This window comes from Bos mutus, chromosome 3, assembly GCF_027580195.1.
Source record: "Bos mutus isolate GX-2022 chromosome 3, NWIPB_WYAK_1.1, whole genome shotgun sequence".
Taxonomy (NCBI): Eukaryota; Metazoa; Chordata; class Mammalia; order Artiodactyla; family Bovidae; genus Bos; species Bos mutus.
The window spans coordinates 32,158,926-32,170,481 of record NC_091619.1 but is presented as its reverse complement, the minus strand read 5'-3'; the positions used below and the strand labels follow the sequence as shown (position 1 = coordinate 32,170,481).

The window sequence follows — 11,556 nt, the reverse complement described above, 5'->3', positions numbered from 1 at the left end:
CCTTTCTCTGCCTCCTTTCTACTCTTCCTATCGCACACACACACACAGAAGTCGCTCAGTCGTGTCCGACTCTTTGCGACCCCATGGATTGTAGCCCACCAGGCTCCTTGGTCCATGGGATTTTCCAGGCATGAATACTGGAGTGCTCCTATCGCACTGATACTCATTTCTGGAAGACTGCAGCTATCATGGATTGTAAATCATGGGGGAGCGTTAGGGTTGCAAATAATGGGGGAACGTTAGGATTGCCTGGGGTTCTCATCTTCCTGTAACACGGGCCGATTTAATGTCATGATTCAGGCTTGTTTCCCAAGGGCACTGGCAACTCCACCGGTTAGCTGACGTCTCTCTGGGGTCGGGAACCAGGCGAGCCCGACCTCGGCGGCCTTTGATCTCTAGGCGCCCAGAGATTGGCTTCCATAGGAATCTGCTGAGAGAGAGACAAGAGTAGACCCTGCTCTGCAGGCCGGGGGCTGAGTCAGGGGCTGGGCTGGGGGCGGAGCCGAGAAGAGGGGCGAGTGCTTCCGGGCCCGCTTTATCCCGGATTCAGAAGACAAGTTTCAAGCCCAGCTGCGCTGAAGCTTCTGCACTCTGAGCGTCATAACCTGCACCATGCCCATGATCCTGGGTTACTGGGACATCCGCGGGGTGAGCTGGGGTCCCCCGGGGCGGGCAAGGTGGAGGCGGGTGGGGAAATGCTGCGCCCCCCTGGGAAAATGCTGCAAAGCTGAGGCCGGTTCAAACCAGAAACTTCCACAGGACTTGCTGCAGCGGAGCCCCTCTCCCCTCACCCCGATCATCTTATCTGGTTGTTGGCATGTGTGTGTGTGGCGTGGGTGGGCTGGTGCAGGTGATGGTGCTAAGGGAGTTGGAGGTGTGGAAGTGACCTGGAACAGTGAGAGTTTTGCAGTCAAGACTGACGTCTGCCCTCTGTCCCACCGTCTCTCCCAGCTGGCCCATGCCATCCGCCTTCTCCTGGAGTACACAGACACAAACTATGAGGAGAGGCAGTACTCGGTAGGAGATGGTAATGGAATCCTTTTCCTATTCTGACTTCTGCCCAGCTCATGCTGATTGGTTGCCAAGCAACCCATGTTCTGCCTTGTTGCTCCCATCCCTCAAACTCCACCAGCTGGACTAGGGACCTGCCCCTTCCCAAACCCTTTGAGGGTGCAGCTGTCCTCCAAAGCAGGACATGAGAGCCCCTTGGGCTCTGCTTAGTGCTTGCATTGGCTCTCTGTAAGCCTCAGCTCAGGGAGGTTCCAAATCCTTCTACGTGTGCTTTCCCCCAAAGCTCCATGTGAGATTAGAATCCAATTCAGAATCCGTATCCACCAGTTCAGGGGGTCTTGCCTCTGATTCCTTGGTCGGTCCCCCCGGGAAGGAGGGTTGGATTCCTGGGAGGTTGTTTCACTGCATCTTCTTTTTCTCAGCTCCTGACTATGACAGAAGCCAGTGGCTGAATGAAAAATTCAAGCTGGGCCTGGACTTCCCCAATGTAGGTGCAGGGGCTGGGGTGCTGGGAGGGGGAGTGGACAGTGTCTCCATCCATCTCCTTTCCTGGCTTAGAGGTTTCAGGAACAGGTGCCTTCTGCTCTGTCTCTCAGCTTCCTGGTTCTCTCCCTTGCCCTTCCATGATACTGTGTCCCAGCTCATCCCTCCATTTTGCAGCATATTATTTAGTGCCCACCACAGTATTTAGGCTCTGTGAGTGCCAGATTTCATATCTGCCCTTGGTCAATAGAGGGGGTACAGGGGAGTCTAGTGGCCCAAATAACCAGACCCTGTTGTTCTTCCAGCTGCCCTACTTAATCGATGGGACTCACAAGCTCACCCAGAGCAACGCCATCCTTCGGTACATCGCTCGCAAGCACAACCTGTGTGAGTGGGTCTGGAGCTGGGGTCAGGGACACCAGTGGCCATGCCCTGGGTTGGGCTGTAATGGGAGGCTGAGGGTGAATCTCTGTTGTGTGGCCACAGGTGGGGAGACAGAGGAGGAGATGATTCGTGTGGACATTTTGGAGAACCAGGTTATGGATGTCCGCTTGGCCATGGCCAGGATCTGCTACAGCCCTGACTTTGTGAGTCCTTCCCACTGAGTTGGAGAGGGTGTGAGGTGCTTGTCAGGATCTCATCAACTGGTCTTTTAGATTTTGATCTTGGAGCTAGTGATCCACCAGGACATTTCCTTTGAAACTCTAACTCAGTTCCCTCTAATCTTAAGAGGAGTCCAGCTTCCCCTGGATAGAAATTCAATTCGTAAACTGAATGTTTTTCTCCTTACCACATAGCCTCCTTCTTGGCATCTCAGGGATCAGGACATGTGTCCATTGGGCAGCCCAGGGTTAGCCTTTCTTCCTCTCCCTCCTTCCTTTCAGCTTCCAGTTCTCTCCAGCTGTCCAGAAACTGCTCAGGCGTCCACACCATTCCTGTCTCCCACACTGGAATGTAGGACTTCTTTCCTAATCATTTTAGTGTTGATCAGCCTGAGGTCTGAGGACCAAGCTCCGCCAGGTCTCACAGCACTGCTGGTCTGACCCAGGGCAGGTGTCTGGAGCTGAGTGGTGACAGGTCCGGGAACAGTGTGTTTTGCCCTTTGCCTTCCCACAGTCTCTCACAGATGGGAGATGGTTCCCATAGGAGTCTAGTGAACACAGGTGGGTTGAATTGGCCCTGGACCCTGACTCACGTACAGTCAAGGGACATGACTGCTCACCTGATGGCTGGGATCAGACACAGCCCTGGGAGGACTGCTCTCTGCCGGGAGGACTGCTCTGTGCCGGGAAGTCTGTGTGTGAGGGTGGTGACAGCTGTTTTGTGTCTCAGGAGAAACTGAAGCCTGGTTTCTTGAAGGAGATCCCTGAAAAAATCAAGCTGTTCTCAGAGTTTCTGGGGAAGAGGCCTTGGTTTGCAGGGGACAAGGTGAGTTGGACGGCTTTGGGGGCGGGATAACTGTCATTTCCCCAGGTTCAGAGTTCAGTCCGCATTCATGCTTTGTCTTCCTGCAGCTCACCTATGTGGATTTCCTGGTTTATGACGTCCTTGACATGCACCGCATATTTGAGCCCAAGTGCCTGGACGCGTTCCCAAACCTGAAAGACTTCATTTCTCGTTTTGAGGTGATTCTCCTGAACCCCTTGTATTTACGTCTTTCTTCTCTCCCTTATTCTCCCTGATTTCCTAGTTGGGACTACAATGAAGACTAGCGTTTATGGAGAATTTTGTTTGCCAGAATCTCTCCTCAGTTACTGATGTGTATTGTGTCACATTTAATCTTTATAACATTCCTACATGTGGAACAATTATCCTCTCCATTTTACAGATAAAGAATTAAGCTGAAAGGATAAGTAATTTCTGAAGGTCACACAACCAGTACAGGCTGTGCTGGTCTCCTAGTCAGACTGTCTGGTTTCTATGGCAGCAGTCAGTGGCTGTCCATCTCCTGTACTGAAATGAAAAGCTCAGGTCCTTTTATTGTCTGGGTTCACAGTTCTGGAAAGTGTGTAGGAAGCAGAATATTCAGGAGATGGTATGCAGCTGGCATTAGTAGAATGAGACACAGTAGGATTGATATCAAGTTCTAAAAACACAGACAATATATTCTCCTGATCTCCACAGGGCTCTGCAGCAATTGAGCCCCGCCCTGTTTTTCTGAGATTGTCACATCTGTAGTCGGTGCTGGGATTTGGGTGCATACAGAGGTGTCCTATGCAAGGATTTTATCTTGACACCTCTTATGGTGGGCAGTTCCTTCACTCCTCATCTCCTGTCCCTTCTTCCTTCATGTTAACTCCAGATTCCATCTCAGAGATGTGATAGTGCATTCATTTTAAGTCACATTCACTGATCTGATCCTCTCCCCTGTATGAGACACTGTGTCAGGCACAAGTGGGATGCAGAAGTCATGCAGTCCTGGCGCCCAGCCTCTTGGGCTCAGTGCAGCTGGAGAACTTGAGCTTGGGACCTCAAGCTGTGTGGTATAGGTGGAGCCACCTTGATTCTGGAGGTGCACAGCCTGATCTCACCTCTCAGCTCATCATTGTCACCCTCGGTCAACTAATTTGAGAGCAAAGAAGTCTGCTTTGTGATGGATTTGGGAATTTGAGGCTTTAGCCCTAAAGGCTTTCAGCCTTCATTCTGTTTAGTATTCCCACTACTCATCATGAAATCTGCTTTCTCAGCTAGTTCTCATCAGCTCTGGTTTTGGTCCAAGACGTGTTGCCTTGAGAATTTTGCAAGAGCTGGGATTACTGCCCAGCAGGCAGGATGGGGACAGATGTGGGCTGTAGCGTGTGGCCTGTTGGGCCCTGGGCTGTGGGGCACAGGCAGCCCTAGATCTTGGAGTGCTTGGAACTCTTGAGCATTGTCTGTCTTGGGAAGGTGGTGCGCAGGTACACCTGAGTGTTGCTGCCTGGTTGGCTGCAGCGGGACTGGGGATGAGGTAGGTTGGGGCCCAGTGAGAGTGGGCTGAGGTCCCATGCCACGCATTTGGTCTATGTCCTTGCAGTGGAATAATTAGAGTGTGGCCTGGGCTAGTCTTGGTGCTCCACACCCTCCTATCATGTTTCATCCATGTTTTGCTGAGTCATTGGGTGAGATGTGGTTCTGCAAGTTGCTCAGGCACTTTCTGAGTGCCTTTGTTTTGCTAAGGGCCCATCTGTCTATGCAAACCCTGGGAACCTAGGAGTCTTTTCTGAAAAAGAGAATATTTTTGCATAAAGAAAAGAACAACATCCTATAATGAGATGTTGATTGGAAAACATTTGACAGAACTTAAAAGCAGCAAGTTACAGTTTTATTTGGAGACCTTACTGAGGACTGTAGCCCAAGAGACAGCCTCTCAGAGAGCTCTGAAGATGTAGGGTAGGAGACAGTAAGTATATACATTTTTGACTCGGAAATACATGTAGCCAAGCATGCATCTTGATAAAAGATTAGTGCTAATCATCAAAACACCAACATCTCAAGTTAATGACCTTAGTGCTCTTCTATGTGTAGGAAGATGCATGAATCTTAGGTCACTGTAATTCTTAGTTTGGGATGCATCCTAACTCTCTATAGGACCCCATGTCCAAATCACAGAATGTTTAATCCTGGTTTTCTTCATCCTGAGCTCTTCTCAGGGTACACTGTTTGTGAGTGACTGCAGTTGGTGGCAGCTCACCCCTTTCTATAACTAATAATGAAGAAAAATCTTCAGGCTTTTTACTCCTCATGGAAAAGAATAAGATTTGTATTCATTCTTTTTTTTCATAGATTTAAAAAAATATGTATTTATTTTTGTCTCAGCTGGGGTCTTCGTTCCTGGGCACAGGTTTCTCTAGTTGCAGCTGCTGCTGCTGCTAAGTCACTTCAGTCGTGTCCGACTCTGTGCGACCCCACAGACGGCAGCCCACCAGGCTCCCCTGTCCCTGGGATTCTCTAGGCAAGAATACTGGAGTGGGTTGCCATTTCCTTCTGGGGCTAATCTCTAGTGTGGTCATCTGGCTTCTATTGCAGTGGCTGCTCTTGTCATGGAGCATGGGCTCTAGGCGTGCGCTCTGGCTATAGAGCCCAGGCTCAGCAGTTGTGGTTCATGAAGTTTCATGTTGAAACTTCCCAGTCCAGGGTCAAACCCATGTCCCCTGCATTGGCAGGCAGATTTTCAACCACTGGACCCCTAGGGAAGTCCTTGCATTCATTTTTGACAAGCCCTTAAAGAGGCCATTAAGTATATTGTGGGAGAAGGCAATGGCACCCCACTCCAGTACTCTTGCCTGGAAAATCCCATGGACAGAGGAGGCTGGTAGGCTGCAGTCCATGGGGTCGCTAAGAGTCGGGCACGACTGAGCGACTTCAGTTTCACTTTTCACTTTCGTGCATTGGAGAAGGAAATGGCAACCCACTCCAGTGTTCTTGCCTGGAGAATCCCAGGGACAGGGGAGCCTGGTAGGCTGCTGTCTGTGGGGTTGCACAGAGTCGGACACGACTGAAGTGACTTAGCAGCAGCAGCAGCAGCAGCAAGTATATTGTGAGTGAAGAAGCCTTTCCAACCATTTGAGTTTAAAGAGGCCTCTTTGTTATTTCTTCCCTTTGGTGTCAGGTTCTACCTTATTAAGTTAATCCTGCTTAGTCTCAGGTCATTGTGAGCTGTATTTACATTTCTGGTATGTGGAGATTTTTAAAAAACATCTGTTTGACTGCGTAGCGTGTTAGTTGCGTCGTGCAGGATCTTTCATTGTGGTGCTCGGGCTTTTTCCAGTTGTGGTGTGCAGGCTCTGGAGCTCCTGGGCTTAGTGGCTGTGATGTGAGAGCTTCGTTGCCCCAGGGCACGTGAGATCTTAGTTCCCCGACCAGCAATTGAACCCGAGTCCCTGCTTTGGAAGGCAGAGTCCTAACCACTAAACCACCAGGGAAGTCCCTTGATAAGTGGAGATTTGCAAGACAAACACAATTGCTTTTAATTCTCTGAAGAACTGGGCTGCCACCCAAATGATGTCAAAAGATTGATTTTCCCAAGTACGTTTTCTTTCATTTGCTTTTTTATATCAGTAGGAAAATTTCCAACTAAACTGGAAATCAAAAGATTTCTGTATTCTAGAACTATAGGGATCAATGTATCATGTCTTCAAATGTTTGCAGAAGGCCATCTTTCTGAGTGCACAAGTCAAACTCAGGCCAGTTTATCCTAGGAACAAAGATAAAACCAACCAACCAAACAAACCTCCCAGACCAAACTCCGTTATTGCTTCTATTAGGCCCTGAATATTGAATACCTTCCCTGGTGGCTCAGATGGTAAAGCGTCTGCCTACAATGCGGGAGACCCGGGTTTGATCCCTGGGTCAGGAAGATCCCCTGGGTCAGGAAGATCCCCTGGAGAAGGAAATGGCAACCCACTTCAGTACTCTTGCTTGGAAAATTACATGGACAGAGGAGCCTGGTAGGCTACAGTCCATGGGGTTGCAAAGAGTATTTGAATATTAGAGTATCTGAATATTGGACTGCAATTTTTATCTCATAGTTTGTTGGCTTAGGTAACCCTATTAGTTTTCTTTATTATGTTTAATTAAAATTGTTTGAGAGGCAGATTATATGCTGTTTCTTATGCAAGGCAGGGGAGCATTCCCCAGTGAGACATGTTTGTATATCCCCACAGTATAATCAGGTAAAAGAGATGTAACCATCTTACATAAAGCTGTTCAAATATACCACTTTTAAATATGTTACCAAGTCCAAGCTTGGTCTGCTAGCTGCACAACAGGCCAATAATCTGAGAGACAAGGTGTTGAGGGAGGGAATGTGACTTTATTCAGAAAGCTGGCGGACTGAGAAGATGGCAGACAAATGTCCCAAAATAACCAACTTATCAGGGTCTGGATGCCCATATGCCTCAGTTTTATAGAACTGAGAGTGGGTAGGTGAGACCATAAAGTAAAAAAGCCATTAATCTTGCAAATGTCTTGGCCAGCCTCCTGGAGGGCATGTGTTAATTTCTTCTTTCCTGTAGCCATAGGTAGCCAGGGTCTTGAACAAAGGTACTTCGGTTTAACATTTAGGCAGAGGGGCAGGGTTCCCCTGTGGAGGCTATTAGGTATAGACAGTGTCCTTTTAGTGAACAAAAGCAATGGGAAGCAATGCTTAAAGTAAAAGAAACAGATCCAACATTGCATCAGAGTTTGTTTCTATCCGTAACAAATCTCAGTTCTATCAACTGTTATACCTTTAACCGTAGCCCTTGTCAGGACTCTGTTAGCAACTCTTGGTCTTATAAAGAGTCCTAGAAACTTCCCTTTTTATTTCCCAGGCCATTTTAACCCAGTCCTGTATAAAGGGTTTTGGGCTCCAGTGAGGGGTTGAGCCAAGGGATCCAGGCCTTTTTGTCAGTCTTTAACTGGGTTGTTTGGTTTATTGCCCCATGCAATTGCTGGTCAAGTATCTCAGTGTAATTTTTTTTACCCTCTTACCTTTAAAATTTTTCTAAACTGGGGTAAGTAGAATGGACTTGTTTGGGTCCCTTTATATTTGGGGGACTGATAAAGGGGTCTTTCTGGCCCATCAAAAACATCCTTTTTGGTAGTGTTGTATCAAAACTTTTGTTTTCATGCCATCAAAGTCTGTTTCATTTATCTCATCTCTTAATAACCATATCAAGATTTTTATCCTGTTGGGACCAGTCCCTTTAAAATTTCCTACTTGTAGGAAGAAATCACTTGATTTTCCCCTCAGCTTTTATCTATTCCCTGTTTATTAACCTAACTAACTTTAGTTATTCTGTTGTTTTTATTAGCACCTGCAAGATCAATTGAGGGGAAATGTGAGACCACAAATAAGGCTCTATGAACAACTTTTGTTTGTTGGTTGATTGATTTGAAACTAAGGAAGTTCTTAAGGTTAGCAATGATTATATTTCTTTGTATCCATCTTTAATTAAAAAAAATTTGTTTTAATTTAAACTTTTAATTTTCTTTGGGGATATAGCTGATTATCAATATTGTGCATATCCACCTTTTAATTTTATCTTTCCATGGGTACCAATAAAACAACTGTTTTTACAATGAGAGGTCTCTAAAAATTTACCAATTTAGAAGTTTTTCCAGTTTAAAAGATCCATTGTTAGGATTCTTAGTTGTGATTCAAACCAGTAAGAGGCAAGAGGAATCCCTGCAAGAGAGTGCAAAGGATGCAGCTTTCTCAAGAACCAGGACGTTTACTCACAAATATAGTCTAAGAAAGTAAGGGCCTTTGTTGTACAGGGAGATACAAGGAGGATTGAAACAACAAAGACCCTTTATGAACTGGGACCCCTAATGACACATTTACCTAATGCTAGCATAGCTGGACAGAAGGACTTGGAATTGCAGTCTGTGCAGCTTGGTGCTGAGTGTTCACCAAATGTGTTCCTGTACAGTTGCAGAGACTAATCTCTCAAAATGCACTAGAAGATGCCTAAGAAGATGAGGTAGAACACTGATGTCTCAAAGGCACAGGGAGATGAAGCAAGTTCCTTCTATAAGGCCTTTTGTTTCCTTAAAGTAAAAAAAAAAAAAAAAAAAAGTTTTAAAAACTATTTTTGCCAAAATATTCACAATTTTACCAAGTCTTCTGAATTATTGTTGCTTTCGTGGGAATCAATTTTGGTGTTATAAAAAGGAAGTTCAGAGAGAGTTGAATAGCATGAAGGAGAGCATTGCAGAATGTACTTAGAGGAGCAGGGAGGAGCAGTAGAGAGTAGGGCTGGCTTCAGCAGCCTTTTAAAAATTCTGATAAAATTTCAAGCAATTTTTTGTTGGTTTTCTGCAAAAGTTACTTTCTCATTTCCTCTTTTAGAAGCTTCTAAATACAAATTGAAACAGACCTTCTCTTCAGTCTGTTGGATCTTGTAGTCCGTTTCTTTAGCTGTGTACACGAAAAAAAACCCAATTTCGTGATGTCAAAGAACCTCACTTTGGTGATTTTTAGGACAAGATCTCCTTCAGTATAGTTTAAGCTTTATATGTAATGTATCCAAACCTGTGGTGTTAAGTCACTGGTCACTCCTCTTTCTTTTACCTAGAAAGTTTGATTTCCCTTTTCAGAGGCTGTCTGGACAACTTGCTACTGATAACTGTATGTAGTGGGCCCTTCTGCTGTTTGTGAGCTTAACTCTCATTTCAGGTTTTATACATGTCTCAGTTTTTCCTTCTGACAGTCTAAAACCACCATGGACACTGAGAACCCAGGATTGCCAAACCTTTTGCGTGTGTCTCCCAGATGGGCGAGTTTCTTTAAGGAGTGGGTTTCTGCTGCATGGTATGAGGACTGCTGCATGGTATGAGGACTCCATGGTATGAGGCCTCCACCTCTGCTACAATTTCTCAATTGCCTGGGAAAGCCTTGCTTAGCCAGGAGGAGCTCTGTTCCTTATCTAAAGAGCTAAGCTCTTGCCTGTAGTATCTACACTATATTCCTACTGACTCTAGTAAAGCGGTCAATTCAAGGAAAGACACCAGCCAACCCCTGATCTATTTATTCATCCTGACCTGTTCTGTCTACTGGGTACTTTCTCAGTATTTCTGAACTGAGAAGTCAGGTACATTTTCACCTACCACTGAAGAAAACTCAAGATTGTCAACCAAGATGGTAAATCTGAGCTCACTAGAGAACTCAGCCAAATTCGTATTCATATGTAGAGAAGTAGACCAGCACAAGGGGGCTTGCTGGTACCAATGTTCCACCTCTTTGTAACGTTCTGGTGAGGGGAAAAAGTCTTCTCTGGGCCCTGTTGGAGTCACCAAACCTGTCTACTGGAAAGGAAAGCCCACACAATGTAACAGTATGGGGGGCAACTGCCCTGTGGGTCACTTAACTGTTTGGGTAAGTGGATGATGAGTGAGCCTCCTTGTTTCCAGCTGTGGGGAAGGGGGTGCAGCAGAGAGACTCAGAATGGAGAGGGAGACCGAGCAGGCTACATTCTAGCCATATTGCTTATGTCCGGTGTGATCATGAGGGAGGTGCTTATCTTCTGAGTGCCTCAGTTTCCCTTCTGGTAAACGGCCTCAGTAGAACCCATCTTGCAGGGGAGTCGTGTAGAGATTCTGAACCTATGTCATCATGTCTAGTGGATATGTAGCACCTAATACAGTATAGAGTCTCTATATGTGGTGAGTCTGGATGTCAGATGAATTACAGGAAACTGGAAGAGTCAACTTCCCAAAGCTGGGGACCCCAGAAGACTATCTTTTGCCCCAACATTTGACTCCCACATGGAAGGGCTGTACCCCAGGTCCCAAACTTGGGGAGAGCTGCCTGGGTTCCAGTGGGGCAGCAGACCTGAGGCCTGGTGTTCTTTTTCACCCTCAGGGCCTGAAGAAGATCTCTGCCTACATGAAGTCCAGCCGCTTCCTCCCAGGCCCTCTGTTCATGAAGCTTGCTGTGTGGGGCAACAAGTAGTGCCCACAACCAGGAGATGGGCGTGAGGAGCCAGTGCCTTGGAGATCAGGTGGACCTTCCTGCCCGCAGAACCATCTGTCTTCTTCTTTTTCCTTCTGTTCACTCTAGATGGCTTCTTGGCCCCATTATCCCCCTCCCACACCCCTTTCCATCCCTACTTTAAAGATTCAGTTTCCCACTATTTTTGAGCAAAGTTCCTCCCCACCCCACATTATCCCTCCTGCATTAAAGCCACCCAGACTATCCTTCCCTTCCATGATTACTTCTGCTGTGAGCAGCCCAGCCAGGCCCCTGGCCCACAGGGCTCTACTCTGAGCTCCCAGCGCTGCCCTGAAGACCAGACCTGGCCTCGTGTGCAGTCCATGCTTCCCAGTGTGGTTCCTGCCCAGCCTGTCTGATGCCCAATAAAGCCTTAATCACACCTGCTGTGTCTTATCTTATTGTCTCGGGGCTTCCTGGAGTCATGACTGACTGTGTTGGGTGTGTGTGGGTGTCTATTTTTCCTAGTGTTGTCCACTGCAGGGCCGTATGGATGGGCATGCGTGTGTGTGTGTGTGGTGGGAGGTTGGGCACAGGTGGGATTATACCATTGCTTGTTCATTTCTATCTCTACTTCATGCACCTCTGTTCCTTAGCATGGGTTCTCT

The 11,556-nt window shown here is 47.0% G+C and overlaps 1 protein-coding gene across 1 annotated transcript; it reads left to right on the top strand.

The window, feature by feature from the left end:
• Window positions 1-491: 491 nt before the first annotated feature.
• LOC102282430 (glutathione S-transferase Mu 1) lies at window positions 492-11,330 on the top strand. Its single transcript, XM_070367529.1, has 8 exons — window positions 492-648; window positions 952-1,027; window positions 1,434-1,498; window positions 1,800-1,881; window positions 1,981-2,081; window positions 2,827-2,922; window positions 3,009-3,119; window positions 10,820-11,330. The coding sequence occupies exons 1-8, from the start codon at window positions 613-615 to the stop codon at window positions 10,907-10,909; spliced, it is 657 nt and encodes a 218-aa protein (XP_070223630.1). The 5' UTR covers window positions 492-612; the 3' UTR covers window positions 10,910-11,330.
• Window positions 11,331-11,556: the final 226 nt, after the last annotated feature.